This window comes from Anolis sagrei, chromosome 1 (genome assembly GCF_037176765.1).
Source record: "Anolis sagrei isolate rAnoSag1 chromosome 1, rAnoSag1.mat, whole genome shotgun sequence".
Classification (NCBI taxonomy): domain Eukaryota; kingdom Metazoa; phylum Chordata; class Lepidosauria; order Squamata; family Dactyloidae; genus Anolis; species Anolis sagrei.
This window is the reverse complement of record NC_090021.1, coordinates 242,681,554-242,706,305: the sequence shown is the minus strand read 5'-3', so window position 1 is coordinate 242,706,305 and position 24,752 is coordinate 242,681,554. Positions and strand designations below refer to the sequence as shown.

Sequence of the window (24,752 nt, the reverse complement as noted above, 5' to 3'; positions counted from 1 at the left end):
GAAGTCAGATCATGTAGGTGACAGTATAGTATATGCAGACTGGCATTCTCCTCCAGTCTTCTCCAGCCCAATTTGAATGTGGACCTTCTTCTTGCAGATCAAGTTCTCTGATACTAAGCTACAGTACCTTTCCAGCAACTTAGCATGGATTGTGAAAGACACAATGCAATACCTTTGCCTACACTTTTCCAACATGGATCTTCAGAGCTATCTTGAACATCAGCACAGTTGGCCATGATTTTCCATGAGTTTCCAAATGCAGATGCAGAGTCTTCTATAATCCCAGTGATGGTTTGAAAATCATCAGCTTGTATGTTGTTGAAATTCCCACAAAGACCTAAGTAGAACACAGGAAATCCAAGATATAACTTGTACAAAATGCATGTACAGTCTCATCAAGGTTAGTTGTCACTGGTGGCTTCCATTCCTGTGGGACAGTGAATTCGCCCTGGCTTTCAGCCTGGTACTGTCCAACATGCTGCATGTATTTGGGAATAGGGTTTAGCACATCAGATAGTTCCTTTCAGATCTGGGTCAACATTAAAAATGGATATATTGCTTCATGGAAATGAAAATCATCAGTTACCTCTAATTAGGTTGATATTCAGAAACACCTAGCTCTTCAGGGTGGTTCTGTCAACCATTTTATGACTGGCAGGCAATAATAATTTAGTGAATGTATTAAAACTTAAAACCCCACATGAAAAGAGGACCTCACCATTGTAACTGCTACCAGAGAATCAAACTATGGTTGAACTAGAACTGTTGGCGAAAACTGAAAATGTTGGTGAAATTATAAGATAAATCCAAATTTTAATAACCATGGTCATGCCCATTGACTGAAATGAACTGAAAGGAGAAATGCACCTATTTACCCTAGCACCTCTCACGTGTACATGACTTGATTGTTGCTATAGCAGCATTACAATGGCAATTTCATTTTCATCCTCTAAGGTAGTGGTTCCCAACCTGTGAGTCCCCAGATGTTTTGGCCTTCAACTCCCAGAAATCCTAACAGCTGGTAAATTGGCTGGGATTTCTGGGAGTTGAAGGCCAAAACACCTGGGGACCCACAAGTTGAGAACCACTGCTCTAAGGTTTCATGTATGGTAGTTCTGTTACTGTCATTGTGACCAGGAAAGGACAGAATGCTTTTCCAAGCCCACTTATTGAAGCAAAATCACTTCAAAATGGATTGTTGGAAGCAAAATACCTCATGTAATTCCATTCCCAGATATAATTTGATAACACTTGATTTTCCAGAGTGAATATACTCACTGAAAGGTAGGAAAACTAAGTATGCCAGCCACACAGAAGCAAGCTATACAACTGGATTTGGAGAATATGGTATTTAAATATAAATTTATCTAAACAATTTAATGTAAGTCACCAACATCACCATAATCACCATCACCACTACCTCTATGGCAGTCATTATTGACAGTTCAGATCTGAGGAATACAAGTGTTTTTGAATATATAATGAAAAAAACTTCTCAAATAATGAGAAGGGGAGACTCATTTCAGTAAACCCAAGGAAATAAAGAATGAAGGAAATGAGAGAAGCACTTTACCAGAACATCGATTTTGGTAAGTTTCATCTACTGTTATGAAGAGCTGCATAATGGGTTTCAGCTGTACTTGAGTTTGTACTCGTGAAGAAGTCAGAATGCTGACATAGAATGTGGATGGTCTGAAGAGAATGACACCATCTAGGAAATAAACCCACAATTTTAGTGCAAGTATGCAATAGAATTTTTATTTGAATTGTAGATGAAACTAAAGACAGACCTTTAGTTACAGGTAATGTTGCAATGACATTATTGACATAGACATCTCCACAGGAACAGATTCTTATATTCTGTAAAGAAAAGACAAGCAAGAGAAATTTCGTCAATGCAAAGAGAAACCGTACTCTGAATGGTGCCGATAGCCCCTCCTGACCTAAATTCAGTAACTTACAATGGCTCCTACAGTAATTAAGACATTTTTCAGGCATGTCATAGTATTTGAAAGGCCACACTGAACTATTTCTCCAATGATCACAAAAGATCCACCAGTATCCTGAAAAATGAGACAAAAATTACTATGAATATGATTGGCATATCGGACAATCAAGGACATATTGAACTGACAAAGGTAGAGAAAAAGCAAAATCAATGACAAACAATGTCACATCCCCTTTCCCACTACCTATCAAGCAGTCAGTGCTATTATTATAATTTTGAGAATTTTTTCATGTGTCAATTTTCAAGATAGACAAATGACTAAAACAAACACTATATCTTCTCTTTGATATTTTTTATCAAAAGCAGAGGTCTATACTTTAAAGCATTTGCTTGACTGTTAAATAATAGAAATTCAAGTTCATTAAACATAGTGTCTAATGGGCCCGAAATAAAGAAGGTAGTAATATTTTTGACCAGATCTGTCAATAACCACTCATTCAAACTATAAGTGAAATCACCAACATTAGCCAATGAAAATCTGGACAAACCTTTCAGTGTTCTCTTTTTAAATAACTTATATACAAAGGTAGTTTACATTGTATCTATTATATCATGCTGAAGCACTCTAATGGGAAATTTTTGATGACAAATAAAACTTACAATGAATTAATTATGTTATGAATTAACATAAGTTCAGCAACTGTTCCTCTTTCCTTAACCTTCACATTACTAGTCCAAAACAGTAGCCACTTCATCAAACTGGTTCCCTAGAGCACTGCTTCTGAAACAGTGGATCTTGACCGCAAATGGGGTCCCTTGAGCAAAATGATCATGAAAAATCTGACAACCAGAAAAAGGTTTCTGCACGTAACCTAGCGGTTGTTAGACATTTACACATATCTCTTGTGCAGTGTTTACAGTAGACTCTGAAGAAAATGCTTCAACTTTACTGAATGAAAAGAAACATCATGCTCTTTGGCAAACTTTGCAAATGGTGATGTATTTTCAGTAAAAAAAAAAAAAACACTTTCCTCTCTGTGGTGGAGGAAGAAGTGTCTTGTGATGCTTCCCTTCCACTTTGGGAGGAATGTAGGCGGGGCCAAGCCAGCATCATCTTATGATGCTTGGCAGGCCTCCTCAACAAATGGAAGAACAGGGTGAAAAAAGCCCCATATGAAGAAGACCAAATATGTCTAGCCCCACAATAAATGTGTCTTACACAGTTAAACATTTAAGCCCTATTGAGTTCAATGCCTTAAGCAGATTTAACTTTTTTGAGCATGCTGAATTAACTCCTGGTTGCTCAGCTCCACATTTTATGTGACAAAACATGTTTACTATTAATATATCAGTGCTATACCATTTTTCTCAGCAAAGATTTGAATAGAAGCCAACATCACATTTCCACTGGCTTCTCCCTGTACCATCTTGCAACCACAAAAAATTTCTCTGGAAAGCCCCCAGCCTTTCTTCACTGCAAATCGAATGCTACAGGTAGAGGGGGAAATGTTCCTTACCCAATTCCTCTCATTTAAAAAAGAGAGATTGCATTCCATTGTTGCATAACATAAATGTTGCATTCTTTTCAAAAAAACCAACAGAGTTGGCAATTGTATTTGAACTGTGTCCCCTATCCACGAACAGACATTCAAGTCATCCTATCTTGTTTAGTTTCAGCAAAAAGGTAGCACAAAAGATGTTTTCCATGTACATTACATAATTGCTCTTCAGGCATTTCCAGACTACTTTGCCCTCAAACCACCTCCTGATATAAATTGCACAGTTTTTACTCATGGGTTGTGCTGGACCTATATGCCTTTCTCGGGTCTGTTTTAGAATCCTTATAAATTCGGGGTTTTACAGCATTTCAATAGGGTAGATTGACTACACAAATGCCATAGTCACCTATTAGCTAATGTTAATTCTGCATTACATTGGAAAATATTAGCTGACTTGAAGGGGCACAACAGCAACATTAAAAAAAATATACAATTGGTAAATGTCTATTACCAAAACACCTGAGCAGGCACTTAATTGAAAGTATACTGAATAACCATATTTTCTGGTCTTTTTGTCACTTCCAAAAGGTATAGAACATGTTATTTTATTTAAAGTCCAAGATACCTTAGCTAAGACATAGTGACAGTTGCCATGGAAAATGAATTGCTTCTTGTCAAAGGTAGTTATATGAAATCCTCCTTCTATTTTACAGTGTCCAGAACAAGGCAGGGATAAGCAAGACCATTTGCCATCAATGCAGGTACTGCAAAAAGAAAGAAAGAAAGAAAGAAAGGGAGGAAGAGTAATTACTATGATAAAGGGATAGCTATATGGAAACTTATTTGACCATCCCTGAACATTTATCAGAGTCAGGCAACAAAAGTAAGATGTTAAACAGGCAACTTATAAACATAACACACTTTGGCTCTTTGCCTTTTTAAATGCAAGGTGAAAGTACACTATGTGTGTGAGAGAGGAATTGGAGCAAAATCTTCCTTTGCTCTGCATTCCTAAAGCTGTGAGAACCTGTCCCTTTGACCTGTCAAGGTATTTTTAACTTGTCTCATCTCAGCCTTTATCCAGATATTTTGATGTTTCATGACAGCTGTGTAGTGTTTGCAAGTCAGAATTGATGCTTCACATCAGACATTGTTAGAAGTGCTCCCATAGTTGTGCTGAAAACAGATCCTTATGATAAAGTTTAGTGAACTCTAACAATGTTGATGCTCAGCAACCATGCAAGGTTCCTGAGGAAGCACATATGTTCAACCTAGGAAAATCACAAGTGCAGTAACTATTTTTTTACAAGGCATCTCTTCTAAGAAAATCTCTTCAAAGCACATTCTGCTACTCAAAGCAACAACAAAAGTGTTTTTAATAGGCTAACCAAGCTGTACAAAAGACATAGAACAGAATTTGTTGCATACTTGTGGTTTTCTCTCCCCCACTGATCATGCTTGCTATGTACTTGGGTGCTTATTTGCAAAAAAAAAAAAGTGTGTATATTTTCTGCATATGTAATTTTGCTGTGATCCTGTATAAAACCTCCATATTTTCCAGCTCATGAAGTTGGAGCAAAGCCCATTTGCTGTGGTAGCTTGTTGCCCACATTAGATCACCCACACCATACTTGACAAAGTTGGTCTTCGATACTCATGGATTCTGCAGCCACAGATTCAACCATCCACAACTTGATTTTTTAAAAAAATCAAAAAACAAACCAAGATTTTCCCATTTTATATAAGAGAGATTACTTTATAATGCCATTGCATATATTAAGACGGGAGCCCCCGGTGGCGCAGTGGTTTAAAGCCCTGTGCCGGCAGGACTGAAGACCGACAGGTCACAGGTTCGAATCCGGGGAGAGGCGGATGAGCTCCCTCTATCAGCTCCATCTCCTCATGCGGGGACATGAGAGAAGCCTCCCACAAGGATGATAAAACATCAAAATCATCCAGGCATCCCCTGGGCAACGTCCTTGCAGATGGCCAATTCTCTCACAACAGGATGCTCCTGACATATATATATATATATATATATATATATATGAACATCCTTGGATTTTAGTATCCACTGAGGTCTTGGAACCTAACCACAATGGATACTAAAGGTCCAGTGTATCTGTATTGCCAGTCATGCTGAATGCTTTTACCAAAACATCCAGTAGTGATTGGTGGCTTCCATGTGAGTTTAAGCCAGAAATGTAAAGGAACACCATGAGATGCTGAGTTCCAGTTGAGAAATAGGTTTAACACCCTGGGCAGATGTGAAAAATTAAAAACTAGAATAGATTCACCACTCCTCCACCAGCACTGCAATTATTAAGTAAATGGATACAGGATTTTAGATCCAATGCACTGTTGTCAAGGAATGCACTTCAGATTGTTAGTTCTGAACTTCTCAAAGAAAAGCAAATTGGTCCCTCTATTTCCCATTAGCTTCATCATCAGTGGAATACCTGGGTACATAACTGATATTAACCAAATATTAGCTAGTTGTTTTTATTATTCTGGTGTACAGTTCTTAACAATGTTGTAACAGTACCAGTTCTGGCAGGGAAGAGAATAGGTGTCTCCAGTGGTATAGATTTTGCCTTGGTAGGTGCATGGACAGTTGGCAGCAGGAATGCATTTTTTGTCACGGATGTCATCGAGAATTGTCCCTGTTTCAAATATATTGCTTAGTTATGTTGATAAGCAAGTAATGAGCTAAAAATTAAAACTACAAAATTGTTACTTTAACGAAAGTATTGTTAGGAGTGCTCTCAAAACTTATGCCCTTGATGGGTGGTTTCCCCTATTAATCGTATACAGTACACTTCATTGTACCCTCGTGTATGTGATCTCAATAATGTAATGCTACCTCTAGTATGACTTGAAAGAATAGCTCTTTTCCAAGGAAATATCACCTTCCTGCTGATTCCGATATGTTGCAAAGCCTGCACTGGCTATTTGATCACAAAGACAAAGGCACTCTGTACATGCTTGCTGTAATAAAAACAGTGACTAAAAATCATATGGAAGGGCTCCAAATTTCAAATCAGTTCTGTGAACCACATTACCATTAAGTATAAATACTGTCAGTAACAGTCCTTTTTTTCAAAGGAAAAGCTTTGTATATTGAGTTCATTTTATGTGAGGTTTCAAGTGCTATGCAGCAAAGATGGGAATCTGAGTTATGATGTTGTTTTGATTGTGTTTTGGTTTATTATTTTACTTGCTTGGTTTTAATGTGTTGTATTTTATCTGCGATTTTTGGGCTTGTGCCCTTTGTAAGTTGCCCTGAGGAGAGATGTTGGCTGGGTATAAAAATAAAGTTACTTACTTAGTTAGTTGTGCTTTTGTTATACTTATTTTACGCTAAGAATTGATAAGCTGTAGCTTTGTACTAAGGAGGCTGTCGAGGTCCTGAACCGGTGCCTGGCCGCTGTAACGGTCTGGATGAGGGCGAACAAACTGAAACTAAATCCAGACAAGACAGAGGTACTCCTGGTCAGTCGCAAGGCCGAACGGGATATAGGGTTACAGCCTGTGCTGGACGGGGTCGCACTCCCCTTGAAGGCGCAGGTTCGCAGCTTGGGTGTGACCCTGGACTCATCGTTGAGCCTGGATCCCCAGGTTTCAGCGGTGACCAGGGGAGCATTTGCACAGCTTAGGCTCGTGCGCCAGCTGCGCCCGTATCTCGGGAAGTCTGACTTGGCCACGGTGGTACACGCTCTTGTCACATCCCGCCTGGATTACTGCAACGCTCTCTACGTGGGGCTGCCCTTGAAGACGGCCCGGAAGCTTCAGCTGGTCCAGCGTGCGGCAGCCATGTTACTAACTGGAGCGGGTAGCAGGGAGCACACAACGCCCTTGTTGTCCCAGCTTCACTGGCTGCCGATTTGCTACCGGACCCAATTCAAGGTGCTGGTCTTGGCCTACAAAGCCCTAAACGGTTCCGGCCCAAAATACCTTTCTGACCGCATCTTGGCCTACGAGCCCACGAAGACCTTGAGATCGTCTGGGGAGGCCCTTCTCTCGATCCCGCCTGCATCACAGGCACGGCTGGCGGGGACGAGGGAGAGGGCCTTCTCGGTGGTGGCCCCCCGGCTGTGGAACACTCTCCCGGCACACATCAGACAGGCGCCCTCCCTCATGGCCTTTCGAAAAAGCCTTAAGACCTGGCTGTTCGAGAGGGCATTTAATTAAGTGCTAAGCAACAACATTACGGTAATGAGAACTGGAATGGTATAAGGAAAATGAGACTGGCTATGATTCTACTAAGAGACGAAGTGGATTTTTATGTAGTTTGTATTTGTTGTATAGTCATATGTTGTTGATACTGGCCTCTGTAACTGTCTTTTTATGTGTACTGTACACCGCCATGAGTCGCCCGTAAGGGCTGAGAATGGCGGTCAATAAGTGCATCTAATAAATAAATAAATAAATAAATAAACATTTTCCCAGTGGTATAGGTGATATAGAAACTATGAAGTAGTAAAGTGTGACTAGTTCTACACAGAAGGTTTCTAGGTCAGATAATATGACAGGAAAGTAGGTTTGAGATCTTTTATAAATCAAAGATTGCTCAACATCCCCATGGCAAAATGAACAAATCAGAGACCTGTCCCATAGGTATATTGCCCAAATGCAGGAGCAACATCTCAAAAACTACTTTGCATTATTTAAGCGCCATAGAAATTATAAACAGTGTCCTAAATAATATTCTTACCTTTAGGACAAAAGCACCCATCAGTACATTGGGCTCTACATATTTTGCTCCTTTCTGGGTTGAAACAAGTATCAACACATGGGTTTCCACATTCCATATATTCCAGGTTGTGTGGACATTTTTGGTCTGTGACAACAGACAAAATTAAATAAATGTTTGTGATAAGAGTTCAGTCATATATAAGTAGAATTACAAACTTCAACACAGAAGTGAGCTTGCAGAGGTAGTTGAACACATGCACACACATTTTGTGAAAGCACTGTCTCATGTGAAAATGAAGAGAAAAATAATTAGATTTCCCTCACTGAAATTCTAAGAGCTTTCCTACATGCTGGTGGAGCATATTCATAAGCTGAGACAGACCTTCTTATACTTTTCCCCCTTGTCCTTGTCTTTTCAATTTCCTTTTCCTTGTGAACAGGACTTTGCACCAGTTCATACTATGATCATAATTCCTCTGAAACATCCTCTTTAGAAATGTCATTGGGGTTTGGTTTCTCTTCAGATACTCTGGTTTCTCTTCAGATTTTTGTTTCGATATTTAAAATAATTACAAAATTTTCCAAAAAAAAAGTTCGGTATTTACGAAATTTCGTAAATATTTACAAAACATTTTGTAAAGATGGCGCCCTTTTTTTTCAATATTTTTAAAATATTTTTAAAATTTAATTATTAATTTAGTAGAATAGGGAGGAGAAATTAAAATTATTATTAAGGAGGGAAGGCAGGCACTCACTCTGGCGGGCCCTCTAATCAAGGTGGTCAGTTGAAACATTCACACCTCGCTCCAGCAGACAAGAGTCCTTTGTCCCACCCTGGTCATTATTCCACATAAATATAAACCCTTTTTCCTACTTCCAACAGACCTCACTACTACCTCTGAGGATGCTTGCCATAGATGCAGGCAAAACGTCAGGAGAGAATGCCTCGCTCGCCCCTCTCGCTCGCCGCTCGCTCGCCCCTCTCGCTTGCCCCTCTCACTCGCCGCTCGCTCACCCCTCTCGCTCGCCGCTCGCTCGCCCCTCTCGCTCGCCATAGATGCAGGCGAAAAGTCAGGAGAAAATGCCTCTAGGCCATGGCCATATAGCCTGAAAAAACCTACAACAACCCAATCAGGGACATCTAATCACCTCTCAACAAAAGATTGCTCCAGGCACTGCCAAGCCATCAAATGCTAATCAAGGTGGTCAGTTGAAACATTCACACCTCGCTCCAGCAGACAAGAGTCCTTTGTCCCACCCTGGTCATTATTCCACATAAATATAAACCCTTTTTCCTATTTCCAACAGACCTCACTACTACCTCTGAGGATGCTTGCCATAGATGCAGGCAAAACGTCAGGAGAGAATGCCTCGCTCGCCCCTCTCGCTCGCCCTCTCGCTTGCTTGCTCAGCCGGTGCCGAGAGAGGAGAGCTCCCAGCAAGCATCAGCAGGCGGCCATCTTATGTATTTCCAAAATGGACGGAAATACAAAATTTTTTGGCGCCTGCCGTTTCAATATTTAAAAACACTTCCAGGTTAAAAAAAAAAGTTTTGTAATCGTTTCGTAATTCAAAAATTAACGAATTTTTTAACGAATTACGAATTAACGAAACGAATTGACCAGCCCTAATAGACACCTTTAGCATAAAACACAATGGCCAGACTCTTTTCATGAAAACGATAGGCTCAACTTCAGCATGATATCATTATGACCAGTTTCTTGAGATCCTTTTGGACTACTACTCATTCCCAGAGTAAATAGGGAAATCAGCCCTTCACACTGATTTCACTCTAATGGACAAACATTTAACAGTGACATGAAGATGAACTTCTCCAGGTGAATGTTATTTACTCTGAAACATGCCTTTCTGGAATGTGATGAGAACAGATGTTTTTTTTGGGGGGGAGCATTTTCTTTGGTGGTAGAAGAGGCAATAACTCTGCTAAGAACAATGTTTAATAATAATAAATGGCTTTAGTAGGAAGATTCTTCTCTTCTCATCTTGAAAAGTAAGACAGTAATATAAACAGGAATAATGGGAAAGCAGAGAAAAGAAACTTGTGTAGCTTTCACAGTCTTTAGCATTAACACCATCTTTAAAAAAGGGGGGCAGGATCCTTCACTACATAACCACACCTGACCCTATTGAAATGAACACATTTGCTTCCTCTGAAGTTAAGAGGAAAGACAGGTTGATGAAGAGGACTTAAGCCTATGTACATAAGCTTATGCGACCAATATCTTTCTCTCAAGACTATAAAATGCTACACAATCCTTTTACATAATGCTATATATTTGAATTCTACCACCACTGAAAATATATGTTTATATTAAGACAAATGCTATGGCAATGTTCTGTGTGATGGCTTCTATTTCTCCTTTACGTTTCCTTCCAGTGTAAGTTTCCCATACTTGCTTTGCACCAATCAGTTACAAAGAAATATGTTTCCTTTTTTGCTTGCCAGTTGCTACCTTGTATAATGTAAACAAAAGGGGGAAAAACAATCTTGCACCATCCCGTGGATTAGCAGTTTGCTGCTTCTCCTTTTTTACGTCAATGGTGAAACCATTATGTTCCACCCACATTCTTTCAGGCCACAGGGGGCAAACTCAATAATACAATTGGCACATTCTTAGAAGCAGTGCTCCTGAAAGTAGCAAATGGTGTCTGGTTCTTAGATCATATGCTTTTCCTCATTTCCAAAACTTGCATTTAGCTATGTTTTGTGATTGATCACTGAAAGGTAAACATGAACTTATGTTACCCCATTCCAGAAATGTTCAAGGAAATTAAATCTTACTGAGAACAAAATATTCAACAAGCCAGCAGAAGCATAAGAAAACTACCAGTTTTCAGAGAAAACCAGTACTTCCTCTGAGTTCACTCTTTTAGCTCCCTCAGAAATTCTTAAAGGGACAGCAGCACTATCTATCTATCTATCTATCTATCTATCTATCTATCTATCTATCCACTTTCACAGACAGACTCCCACTTCTATAAACAGCTATAGCTCCCACTACCCAAGAAACCTCCCTCCCATGACATTGCAGGTTAGAGTAAGCCCCAACAAGAACCCTGCCAATGTCCTCCACAAACACCATACTGCCCACCACCTAACTGAATGTTTGCCTACAGGGACAATTTCATCCTAGTTTTATGTGTTTTTCCTCCACCATAGACATCCCAGTCTTTCTGACTCTCCATTGGTGTGGAATTTTCCTGACCCAGCCCACTGCCTCTCCCTTAACCCTTTCCTACACTTTTCTATGGCACACAGCAAACTGAGGGATTGATCAGCAACTGAACATACTAGAGAGGTTTGGGGAGAAATCATCATGATTTATAGGAGTTGTAGGTACTGGGATGTATAGTTCACCTGCAATCTAAGAGCATTCTGAACTCCACCAACAATGGACCTGGAACTAACTTGGCACACAGAACCCCCATACAGGAGGTCTTTGGAGGGATTCATAGGAGTTATAGTTCGCCTACATCCAGAGCACACTATGTTTGTATGCATGTGGCAGGCAATGTTTCTCTCTGCTTTCTGATTGCCTCCCACTTCCACAGGCCACTGCAACCTCCATGAATCATGGACCTGGACCAAACTTGACACACAGACCCCCTTTGACCCACTTTACTTCAGGTGCAGTTTGGGGGAGGATGGTACTTGGATGATGAGATTTGCAGTAGCTTCACTGAATTCATCTCCCACAGACCACTGTGACCCCCATGAATGATGGACCTGGATCAAACTTGGCACACAGACCCCCATGATCCACTTTACATCCTGTGCAGTTTGGGGGAGAATGGACAACAGATCATGGGATTTGCAGTACCTTCATTCACGTCCAGAGACCAGTGCGACCCCCACAGATCACAGACCTGGACCAAACTTGAAATACAGACTCCTGGTACCCAATAGGACATAATGGAAGGGTTTGGGGAACTGATTCACCCACATGAGAGTTTTAGTTCACCCTGAACCCATAGAGCATGTGAACCCCCATCAATGATAGATCTGCACTACATTTGGCACACAGACCCAACATAGCCAATTGTGCATACAGGTGAGGTTTGGGGGTGATTGTCCTTGGCATATGGGACTGTAGTATCCCCGCACCCACTGAACCCAGCCGACATTGGATCTAGACTAAACTTGGAGCACAAACAAACAATGCTTTTTAAAATTATCCCAGGCATCACCGGTTCACCAAGATAGTATTGAATAAAACCAATGGTAACAGAAAAGAAAAAAAATCAAACATTTTCCACATTCTAAGGAATCTGTCATTAAAAGGCACTCATGTTAATCGCAAGGGGTACCCATTCATCTTAATGGGTAGTGTGACACTTAAGACCTCATCACATTGAAGCTGGGGAACAGTGAGGGCATTTATTGGGCAGTGCTGCAAATCCTCTGGGCAGCATGGGAACCCGTTGCCTGCATCCCCCATTGCCCCTTCCCCATCCCACAGGGAGAAGCATTGCCGCATGGCTTTCCCCCACACTTTCCCTGTTCTACTTTATGAGAACACGGGAAGCCTCCCATGTTCTCCTTGCTTCATCGTAGGATGCTTCCAGCACAGTTCATGGATGGAACCCCACAGGAAGTAAATGTGCATTGTTTGATGGGCTCCATTGGGCTCCATCGAGGAAGCATCCTGGAAGCATACTAGCACACTTTCCAAAGACAATGTGATAAGGTCCTAAGGCTTCCGGCAGGCCTGTAGCTAGAATTTTGATTCAGGAGGGGCTGAGTTTGATTGGGGAGGGGGCTGAGTCTGAGTGAAAAACTTTTGTATCATTACCCCAATACCCCCATGCATATGGGATATATTGAGAATGGTGATCAGCTCATGATATGAATAAACATAACAGTTTAAATAATGTACCAGTAAGGCCTTCTCACAAACCACCATGAGAGTTTCGGGGGGGGGGGGCTGAAGCCCCTCAAGCCCCCTCCCTGGCTACATGCCTAGCTGCCGGTGTACCCACATTTATCTGGGATTACATCCCACTAAAACTAAAAATGGTTATTTTCTGAATATTATGCTTCAACATTACCAGCCAGGTTTTTGTTGGTGATACATATTTACAAACTTAATATTGAATTACATCAGAGCACGTCTTTTTGTGGTCACTGTAGAAGGATATATTGACTACCTTCTTCTCACAATAATACCTCTTATGGAAAAATCACCTTCTTCCTATAGAGACTGATTTGACATGAACACATGATGCATCAGCATACCTAGTAACAATGTCATCTGAGAGGATGCCTTTGTTAATAGGTATTTGGCTGTAGAGATACAGAAGGATGCTCCTTGGCTGCTCCTGCTGTCCCCTAGTCACTGACTCATCGTGTTAAGAAGGCCTCTGCAGAAGGAAGGTGAGTTCTCCATGTGGAGAAAAGGGATAGGGCAGAATTCCCATCTAGGATAACTTTACACTCTATCAAACAATGCAAAATCTTTGCCATTGCCATGACAATACAGATAATAAATGCAAGTGTTTATTGCCAGGGAAAAATCATAGGCTAAGGGAAATATATATAATAAATACAATTATTACTACATTGAAGATCTAGAAAGTATTTGATGTTGCTTTAGCATCTTTATCGACTTACAGCAAAGTTCTTTGGATCTCCATTTTCCTGGATTTCCACCTTGGAGGACACAATCTCGGGAGTATTGGCTGAGAGTACTGCACACACAACTTGCAACCAAGTCAGAATGAGAAGATTTCTGAGAGCAGTCACACATGTCCTCGATGCAGAGGGATAAGTAGTCTTCAAGAGAAATCACTTTAGCACAATTCCCAAAACGAGACAAAGCCCTTTTGCACGTAGATTTCTGAAAGCAAGATTGGAGAGCTCGTACATGTACTGTACTTTACAGAAATCAATATTATATTGGCATTGATATTTTACACTTTGTTACATAACCATCTAATGTAGTCCGACTTACATATCTACTTTTGCATTTATCTTGCTGGTAGGAGTTGTCTCTTTGCTTTCCCTTGTCTCCAAGAATATTAGGGCACTTCATTGTTGGGTCCTCTACTTTTTGAAGATTTCCAAACTGCCATGGGGAAAGCTTATAACCTGTAAAATCCCATTGTTATTAGGGCATTGTAAACATTTGCACTGCCAACATTAAATGCTATCTTCATACCAGCCGTGTTTATGCATACGGGAAGGTGGATTGATTTCACTTCAAGGTCTAACATTTTTAACTGAAAATAAATAAACCTGTGAATATGAAGGTATTTGGAATTTAAGGAAAGAACATTTGTGCTTCACTGATAAACAGAGCTTTGGGATTTTAACAAATGTGTACACTATATTTTCATGGAGTTAGGAAAAATGCTTTATTATATACCTGTACAAAATGCAGGTGCAGCAACACTATTGATAGACCATCATAATCCAGCTATTCTATTCCATTGTCATATATCAGCACTATCTTCCATTCTGAATTGCATAAATAAATTCTAGAGTGATTTCAAGAACCCCTGAAAAGCAAGGTTATCCATCAAACTTATACAAGTCAAACTGGGCTTATTCAGAATGATTGTAGAAATATTTTAATGGAAACAGGGCATCTTTGAAACAGAATAAATCCAATCTGAATTGAAACTTTTTTTGTGAGTTGGAGATTTAGAGGCCAAAAAAAACTGGTAAGATTTCTTCCTGAAGCTATCTATGTAAAGGAAATGTTGGGGAGTTGGGTTAGGAGAGGGGAAGGAAAGGGAGAGGGAAGGGGATAACTTTGAGACTAGGAGCTCTAACTTTCAAAGCCAATTCTTGAGGAGAAATGTCAACTAGTGCCCATATGTATAAGGGAACCATTTGCTTCCTTTCTCCTTTTGCTTTATTTTCTATTTGGAGGAAAGGTCCATTTGGGGCTGCAATGGCCCAGAGATGGACAAAGATTAATCTTCATAATCTATAAATGAATTGGGAGCATTTGAGGGCAAAACACATTTTAGATATTTTTTTTCAGATTGATAAATTGGGCATGCAGCTCTCCGAGGCCTCCAGGTCCACAACCCCTGACAGTTGCCCACTACTGGAGTGCTTTCACAGTAAGTTATAGAGTTATGATGCAATGACCAATATCCAATGGGATTTTGGACTTGAGGTTTAAAGAGTGACATTTAGGGACCGCAGCCAGAGAGATCTTGTACCTTAGCAAACTGAAACCCTAGGATTTCATGGAATGTTTCCTAAAGGTCAGAGAATCGTCCTCTATAAAGCACGACATCTAATATAATGCAAGTGTGTCTGTCCCTTCAAGTCACCTGTTGACTTATCATGATCCCATTAACTTCATAAGATTTTCTTACAGCTTACCATGAATAATCAGATCATTCTTTTCAGTGCCATCATAGTTTCCACACAAACCACAAGTCTTTCCCTTGTACGTATCTTCTAAATTCAACTAAGGAGAGATAAACAAAAGACAAACATTTGAGTTTTTCCCCTTTTCAGCAAGAAATAGTCAGAACTATGATATATAATACTATTTTGATCATGTCTCGGTGTGACATTGTGGCACTTGAAAATATGTCACAATAGTGTATAGCTCCATATTTGCAGGTTTGAATTATTTGTGGATTTTGTTATATATATATATATATATATATATATATATATATATATATATAGTTAAAACTGTTTATTTTGATTATGGTACATAACAGAAAAGCAAAGCAAATCATGGCAGATATAATCAGAGCTTTGTATTAAATTTTTTCCATAACATTCAGTAAATTATCACATGGCATTTTATACACATACCACAGACCTTACACTGATCCCAAAACCCCTATCCTAAACAAAATGAACCCTCATCCCCACACCCGTGCACCCTTCACCATGACTTCCCACACCAAAACACTATGAAGCCTTTAAGCCTATTTATCTATCCTTATTCATGGTAAACCTAAATTCCTAATGGAGCTCCTCTATATTACTGACTCTCTATTCAGATATGCCATGGCCAACTTCCATTTTTCTAGAAAGTCCTCATTACTCTTATTCCTCCTGTTATAAGTTAGTCTGGCCATTAGCATATATTCTCACATTCTTTCCCTCCAATCCTTTTTGGTTAGACCTTTTTCCCCTTTCCAATCTTTGGCTATGGTCAAGCTTGCTGCTGCAAAGCTATATTGATATATTTCTTGGTCCTTTTGATTATTGTTTTCTCTCTGTAGACCTAGCAGACACAGTCCTGGGCTTTTTTAAATCTTGTTATGTAACATTTTATTTGTCTCCTTAATTACCTTATCCCAAAATTCCTGTATGATCACACAGGTCCACCACACGTGGAGGAATGTCCCTTTCTGTTTCCTGAACCTCCAGCAAATATCTTGTTGTGATTTGTCTATTTTAGCCAATGTTGCTGGAGTGATATAACATCTATAAAACATTTTGTATTGATTCTCCCTGATTGAACCCGATAAAGTAAATTTGAATTCTTTGTTCCATAGGTATTCCCATTTGTCCAATGCTATTGGTCTGCCTAGGTCCTTGGCCCAGGATAACATTACTGTCTTGACTCTGTTGCCCTCCATGTTATAGCTTAGTATGTATTTGTATAATCTAGAGATTAACCCTTTATCCCCCTTTCCCCATATTCTTTCCAATTCTGATTCTTTGGTTGCAAATCCAATCCTCAAGTCTTTTTTGTATCTTTCATGCTGTTGGTGATAATGAAACCAATCATTAATCTCCAATACTTCCCACCCTTTTAATTTCCATTTTTCATTTGCTCTAATAAGGTATTCTTTATATGTTCTTGTTTGTACCCTTAAGGTTGGTCTTGTAACTGCTTCTAGTGGCCTCAGCCAAAGGGGGGTTTTTGGTTCCATACCTTTTCTGTATTTTTTCCAAATATCCAATAGTCCCCCTCTTATTATATGTTTATTAAAATCTTTATTTGATTTATCTCCATTATACCACATGTATGCGTGCCAGCCGAATTGTAATCCAAATCCTTCCTAATCTAGTAGGGTCTTGTTTTCTAATTTTATCCATTCTTTCAGCCAGGACATTGCTGCAGCCTCATAATAGGTCCTTAAATCGGGTAAGCTTAGCCCCCCTCTTCCTTTATCATCAATTAAATTTCGGTATGCTATCCTCGCTCTTTTTCCAGCCCAAATAAAGTTAGTATTCTCTCTTTTCCATTTCTCAAAGATTTTTGTTCCTTTAATAATAGGTATATTTTGAAACAGGAATAACATTTTGGGGAGTACCATCATTTTTATTACTGCAATTCTGCCCATCCAAGTTAGAGGGATTGTTTGCCATCTGGTGAATTATTTGTGGATTTTGTTAAAATGTTATATCTGGGAATCTCTAGGTTCTTCAGTGTGATTCTATGGTTAGCTTCTGGTAGAGAAAGCCGAATTTTTAAACTTTGTGTTTTCTCAAATACATTGGTTCACTCCTGATATGATAAATAAATAAATTCTGGTAAGGATATGCTCCTTAGATTAATTTTAATCACTTTTATTTGGGCCTCTACCCCTAGCCATGATGAATATGGAAGGCTAATTATACAGCCAAATGAAAGTTATTTTCTCTGATCTTAATTCTGTTTCTAAATGTGGAATTAATATCTATCTCACTGATGATTTAAGTAATGATATGACTTGAAAATTAGAATTGTCTGGACTAGTTAATTTAATTCAGGAGTTGCAATCATACAAATTACTATTGGATTATTACTTCTAGTGTAGCAACATATGCTGGGAAGTTATTTAAGATACAATTCTTGCATATTGTTGACAATAAAAAACAGAAAAATGGGGGGCTCTTTTTCTTTTCAAAATTAATTCCATGGATCATGCCACATCTATTCATAATGTTGCTAGCAAACAAAATGTGTGAAGTCTGGCAACCCATTACATTTTACCAGTTCTAAAATGTGTCAAAACAAATCCAACTAACTGGAGTTTCATACTAGGAGAGTGTCACCCCAATTCCACTTGAGAGTCAGGCCTAGTGTAGAGAAGATTTGGATGTAAGGGTAAATATCTTCTATTACAACGCTCTTCAGGCTGAAAGGTAGAGAAATTCTAAAAGAGGAGAAAATAAAGACATTTTAGAAAATAGCAATATTAATTGTTTCATGTTGAAAAGATTATTAGCCATTTTCTCTTACTATCACCTGGTGGCTGGATATTCCCACATCACTGGAGTAGTGAATCCTTTCCATGCTAGCTTTAAAGAAGATCTCCATGGTCCTGGAACTTCCTAGGAATAGACTTCAGATCCTTGAAGAAATCCTTTAAAGTCTGGATTAGAACAGGAAATTGGAATAATGCCTCTTACATAACCTCTAGACCAGAGGCCGAGAAGCTTTTCGAGAATTAAAAGTCAAGAAGGAGAAAAAGAAGATGGTTGGACATACTTATTTCCTCTTTCTCTTCACCCTGTTCATCTCATCCACTGCTTACACATAGAGCCTGAAGACAATTCTTCTCTAGCTGCACCTGGCTTGGCCTGGCCTTGCACATGGAGTGAGCTAACTGGTTCCAAAGACATTGCTCAGTGAGCAGAAATGTGTGACTTGGTGTAACAAGGGATGAAATGCCATAAGTGCACAACAAGATGAGACGAGGGACAGAAGACTTTTGGAGACAGCTCTAAAATTATCAAGCTTTTGTTGTTTAAATAATGAGGATATATTCACTTGTTGTTTTTTTCCTTTTTGCAGCAGCAGTTTCTATTTCCTGAAATGCTTTCACATCTAGCAGAGACTACTCTAACTGGATCTGCATAAGAATGGGAAAATATTCATAAAGGTTTGGGTCCCTGGGGAAAACAATTGTTCTCTGTGTATCAGTCTTGATGACACATAACAACCTTTTTGCTCACAGACTCACAAACCTCATTAGACGCACTTTAACCTAGGTCCACCGGGGGAGGGGGACAACAGCCTTGCGAACACTACTTTACCCATAATGTCTGGGAATCGCCAGAAGGCTAAACGGAGGGCTGCACAAACACAACAAGGACCAAAAGCACAATAATCCCAATTAAACAGCTCAAGGGAAGATCTCAGGGGCTCACATGTCTTTACACTAATGCACAGAGCATGGGAAACAAACAAGACGAACTCCAACTTTTAGCACAACACCACAAATATGATATCATAGCCATCACTGAAACCTGGTGGGATGACTCCTATCATTGGAATGTAGATATCGAGGGGTATAACCTCTTTCACAGAAACCGAACAAAGGGGAGAGGAGGCGGAGTAGCCTTATATCTCAAAAACTCTTATGCTGCAGAAGAGATTCAAGACAGCAATCTGGGAAACCAGCTTGAAATCATCTGGATAAGAATCAAGGGAACTGGGACTCAAAAAGATGTCGTTGTAGGCATCTACTACAGACCCCCAAGCCAGGAGGAAGAACTTGATGAAGTCTTCTGCCAACAGTTGACCAAACAGGCACAGAGAAGAGATGTAGTAGTCATGGGCGATTTCAACTATCCTGATATTTGCTGGAAAACAAACTCGGCCAAGAGTACAAGGTCCAACAAATTCCTCACTTGCCTTGCAGACAATTTCATGGTCCAGAAGGTAGAAGAGGCAACAAGGGGATTGGCTACTCTTGATCTCATCCTAACAAATGCGGAGGACCTGATTAATGCGGTCGGAGTGGTAGGATCCTTAGGGGCAAGTGACCATGTGCTCCTGCAATTTGAGGTACAAAGGAAGGCCGAAACTAAGACAAGTCAAACCCGCATTTTGGACTTTAGGAGAGCTGATTTCCAAAAAATGAAGGAAACGCTGAGCAGCATTCCGTGGACACAGATACTAAAAGACAAGGGAGTTACGGATGGATGGGAATTTCTCAAGAGTGAAATACTCAAGGCGCAATTGCAAACCGTGCCAACAAAGAGAAAAAATAGGACAAGTGCAAAGAAGCCAGAATGGATGTCCAAAGAACATCTAACTGTGCTAAGACACAAAAGAGAATGCACAAGAAGTGGAAAAAGGGAGAAATCACCAAAGAAGAATTCAAAGAAATAGCCAACACCTGTAGGGAAAAGGTCCGCAAGGCTAAAGCAAAAAACGAGCTCAGACTTGCCAGGGACATTAAAAACAATAAAAAGGGCTTCTATTCTTATGTCAGTAGAAAAAGGAAAAACAAGGAGGCGATAGGACCTCTTCGAGGAGAAGATGGGGCAATGCTGACAGGGGATAGGGAAAAGGCAGAACTACTTAATGCCTTCTTTGCCTCGGTCTTCTCACAAAAAGAGAGTCTTCAACCTCAGCAAGATGGAGTGGATGAGGGATTGGAGGACATCCAACCCCAAATTGGGAAAGAAGTCATCCAGGAATACCTGGCCGCTCTTAATGAGTTCAAGTCCCCAGGGCCAGATCAACTACACCCCAGAGTATTGAAGGAACTAGCGGAAGTCATTTCGGAACCATTGGCAACCATCTTTGAGAGTTCTTGGAGAACGGGAGAAGTTCCAGCAGATTGGAGGAGGGCCAGTGTGGTCCCAATCTTCAAGAAGGGAAAAAAGGATGACCCAAACAACTACTGTCCGGTCAGCCTCATGTCGATACCGGGCAAGATTCTGGAAAAGATTGTTAAGGAAGCGGTCTGCAAACACTTAGAAACAAATGCAGTCATCGCTAATAGTCAACATGGATTTATCAAAAACAAGTCATGCCAGACTAATCTGATCTCTTTCTTCGATAGAGCTACAAGCTGGGTAGATGCGGGGAATGCCGTGGATGTAGTGTACCTGGATTTCAGTAAGGCCTTCGACAAGGTTCCCCCATGACCTTCTGGCAAGGAAACTAGTCCAATGTGGGCTAGGCAAAACTACGGTGAGGTGGATCTGTAATTGGTTAAGTGGACGAACACAGAGAGTGCTCACTAATGCTTCCTCTTCATCTTGGAAAGAAGTGACGAGCGGAGTGCCGCAGGGTTCCGTCCTGGGCCCGGACCTGTTCAACATCTTTATTAATGACTTAGACGAAGGGCTAGAAGGCATGATCATCAAGTTTGCAGACGACACCAAATTGGGAGGGATAGCCAATAGTCCAGAGGACAGGAGCAGAATTCAAAACGATCTTGACAGATTAGAGAGATGGGCCAAAACTAACAAAATGAAGTTCAACAGTGACAAATGCAAGATACTCCACTTTGGCAGAAAAAATGAAATGCAAAGATACAGAATGGGTGACGCCTGGCTCGAGAGCAGTACGTGTGAAAAAGATCTTGGAGTCCTCGTGGACAACAAGTTAAACATGAGCCAACAATGTGATGTGGCGGCAAAAAAAGCCAATGGGATTTTGGCCTGCATCAATAGGAGCATAGTGTCTAGATCTAAGGTAGTAATGCTACCCCTCTATTCTGCTTTGGTTAGACCACATCTGGAATATTGTGTAAAATTCTGGGCACCACAATTCAAGAGAGATATTGACAAGCTGGAATGTGTCCAGAGGAGGGCGACTAAAATGATCAAGGGTCTGGAGAACAAGCCCTATGAGGAGCGGCTTGGGGAGCTGGGCATGTTTAGCCTGAAGAAGAGAAGGCTGAGAGGAGATATGATAGCCATGTATAAATATGTGAGAGGAAGCCACAGGGAGGAGGGAGCAAGCTTGTTTTCTGCTTCCTTGGAGACTAGGACGCAGAACAATGGCTTCAAACTACAAGAGAGGAGATTCCATCTGAACATTAGGAAGAACTTCCTGACTGTGAGAGCCGTTCAGCAGTGGAACTCTCTGCCCCGGAGTGTGGTGGAGGCTCCTTCTTTGGAAGCTTTTAAGCAGAGGCTGGATGGCCATTTGTCAGGGGTGATTTGAATGCAATATTCCTGCTTCTTGGCAGGGGGTTGGACTGGATGGCCCATGAGGTCTCTTCCAACTCTTTGATTCTATGATTCTATGATTCAGAGTTTAAGACTTACAACTTCATCCCACAAGTGAGGGGAAAATGGAGGGAATCATTTTACTTTGTTCCTTCCCATCTTTCCCCATCTTCTGGGATGGCCAGCCACCCCATGTTCTTACTATGTCAATGCCCATCTTTCCCCTGCTTTCTCCTGCTTTTCTCAGTTTGGAGTCAGGTGTTACTAAACTCTTGAAGATGGGTTTAGGGCTCCGTTTCCATGAGCTGCGGAAACAGAACTCCACAGAGTCCCACCAGAAATGCCTGTACATCACGTGATTGCCTCTTTGGGACTCCTGTGGGGTTCCATTTCTGAAGGGCATGAAAATGGAGCCCTAAACCTGTGGGATGAATCGGTCTGTGTGGAAAACATATTTTCCAGAGAAAATATGAATTTTTGCTGTTCTTATTTGTTGTGAACCGCTGTGAGTCGCCTTCAGGCTTCAGGCTGAGAACAGCGGTATATAAGTAAAGTAAAGTAAAGTAAAGTAAAGTAAAGTAAAGTAAATAAATAAATAAATAAAAATATTTTTTCTTGACAAAAAATTTTTTGGTTCAAAAAACACATTTCTGGTACAAATATGTGCATATTTGTTGCAGAATAAACCCAGAACTGCAAATAATCCTTAAAACAACAGGTTGAAGAATGCTACATTATTTGTTCATGCCCACAAGAACAAAACTTTTGAAGATTTATATCTGCTTAACACTCTTGCATGCCTTCTAATGATTCTCTTGATATTCACATTCAGGGGTTCCAACATCATAAGCACACTCCCTTGTGACAAATTCGGCCTCAGTGCAGTATTCTCTGAAAGTTTGCCTCCAGAATGTTTTGAATCGTGGATGAGTGAGGGTAGTCTTGACTTTCATTCTTACTATTATGGCCCCTTCCACACAGCTGTATAAAATCCACATTGAACTAGATTATATAGCAGTGTGGACTCAGATAATCAAGTTCAAAGCAGATATTTTGTATTATCTGTCTTGATATTCTAGGTTATTTTGCTGTGTGGGCATTAAATCAATGCAAAAGAAGGTTTCACAGCTCCTTGCAGCTGGTTTGCAATCAGCTAAACATCATTTTCCACCAATTTTAGGACATGAGATAACTGTCAGTTGTTCTGCTAATAAATGGGAGCCACAGAAGAGTTTGCAGCTGGCACATGGGAATGCAAAAAATGCCTCCATATTTCATTTTTATCTTATTTTTCTATCAATTGTGTATGAGCATAATTCTCTGAGTACCGTAAGTTAAAAAAATGTAAAAACCCCTAGTGAAAAATATAAATGCCTGACAAACACAACAAAGGTCAGAATTAAAATAAATTGGATATATGCTGACTTTTGTTCCAATTCTGTCAAACAATGGCCCAAATAATTTCCTTTAAGAATCTCAATGTGACATTATGCAACACTTCATGAACACAGGGTAGCAAAAAAGGGAGAATTGATGGACCGCAAAGAACAAATAGCCAACAGTCCAAAGCACATTGTACAAAGAAGAACCCATTTTGAAAATATTTCTAAGAGAATTATTAATTTAAATGTCAGGTCCAATGATGCATATGAGCACCTGCTGTTTGCCAAACTGTGGGATAACCTGTGGTTTGTTTGTAAATCTACACTGAAGGCAGTTTTTCACCTGTTACATTTTGCCATTTGGAACGAATACTCATTTACCATGTAAACTATACAATTTAGATCATTGGTTCTTAACCTGTGAGTTCCCAGGAGTTTTGGTCTACAACTCCCAGAAATCCAAGCCAGTTTATTAACTGTTAGGATTTCTGGGAGTTGAAGGCCCATCTGGGGACCCATAGGTTGAGAACCACTGATCTAAATGAACTGGTTTGACCATTGGCACAATGTGTCTCTTCATATGAGGCCAAGCCCTTCATAGAGTTAAAAGAATTGATGCATTGGGCAAGGAGGCTGAACAATATCTCATGGAGGCAATGGGGAACATCTATATTTATAAAAGCTGCAAAGCAGGAAAATGGCTACTGAGGGAAGCCCCCAGCTGCAGATATAGTAATGTAAAGGCCCCAGTTTTCTACCGGTGTTCCTCATTGCTTCAGGAAACTGAAAACTTATGAGAGAGATTATTATCTTTTTCTGTCGAGAAATGCACTATTAATTTATATGACTTTTTCATTCTTTCCCTTGAGCTCATATTCATGAAGTGGGGCATAGCTGTTTAATGAGGCGTACTGCGTTTTGGTAAATAACACAGAGAGGCTAGCTTTTCCATCTGAAATGATGCAATATTCTTTATTTCCTCTTTTTGAAATACGCTGATGTTTGGTCCTGATTTTTTTAAAGCGAATAACTGAATAAAGTTTCACTCAGTAAGTAAATCTTCTTCACATTTCCATCTTAGTAATCAAGAAAAATTACTGTAAGGTAGATAGTATATCTGGTGCTATTTTGTCTATTTTAGCCTGAGTAGAAAAGAATTTTTAATGATAATTGAAGCTATGAAGGACTAAGGACCCTAACATACTCACTAGAGATGTAATTCCTCAGTTTCATCTCAAAAGTAGAAACATGCTATTTCAATCATTTTCTTCCCACTGTGAGAAAATCCTCAAAAAGCACACTGTTTCAAAGACTATTTGCAGTTTGGGCCTTAAGTAAAGGTAAAGGTTGTCCCCTGACATTAAGTCCAGTCATGTCTG

The 24,752-nt window shown here is 40.0% G+C and overlaps 1 protein-coding gene across 1 annotated transcript in view; it reads right to left on the bottom strand.

Moving 5' to 3' along the window:
- The window catches only part of LOC132762552 (mucin-5B-like), a 70,119-nt gene that overhangs the window by 43,674 nt on the left and 1,693 nt on the right, over positions 1-24,752 (bottom strand). The window contains exons 3-13 of the mRNA XM_067466556.1: positions 18,117-18,231; positions 15,503-15,590; positions 14,115-14,251; positions 13,775-14,000; positions 8,162-8,287; positions 5,993-6,110; positions 4,073-4,211; positions 1,962-2,063; positions 1,791-1,860; positions 1,574-1,711; positions 173-337 (exon numbers count right to left, since the gene is read on the bottom strand). Of these exons, the coding sequence (XP_067322657.1) occupies positions 173-337; positions 1,574-1,711; positions 1,791-1,860; positions 1,962-2,063; positions 4,073-4,211; positions 5,993-6,110; positions 8,162-8,287; positions 13,775-14,000; positions 14,115-14,251; positions 15,503-15,590; positions 18,117-18,231 (1,424 nt within the window). The remainder of the gene's footprint in view (positions 1-172; positions 338-1,573; positions 1,712-1,790; positions 1,861-1,961; positions 2,064-4,072; positions 4,212-5,992; positions 6,111-8,161; positions 8,288-13,774; positions 14,001-14,114; positions 14,252-15,502; positions 15,591-18,116; positions 18,232-24,752) is intronic.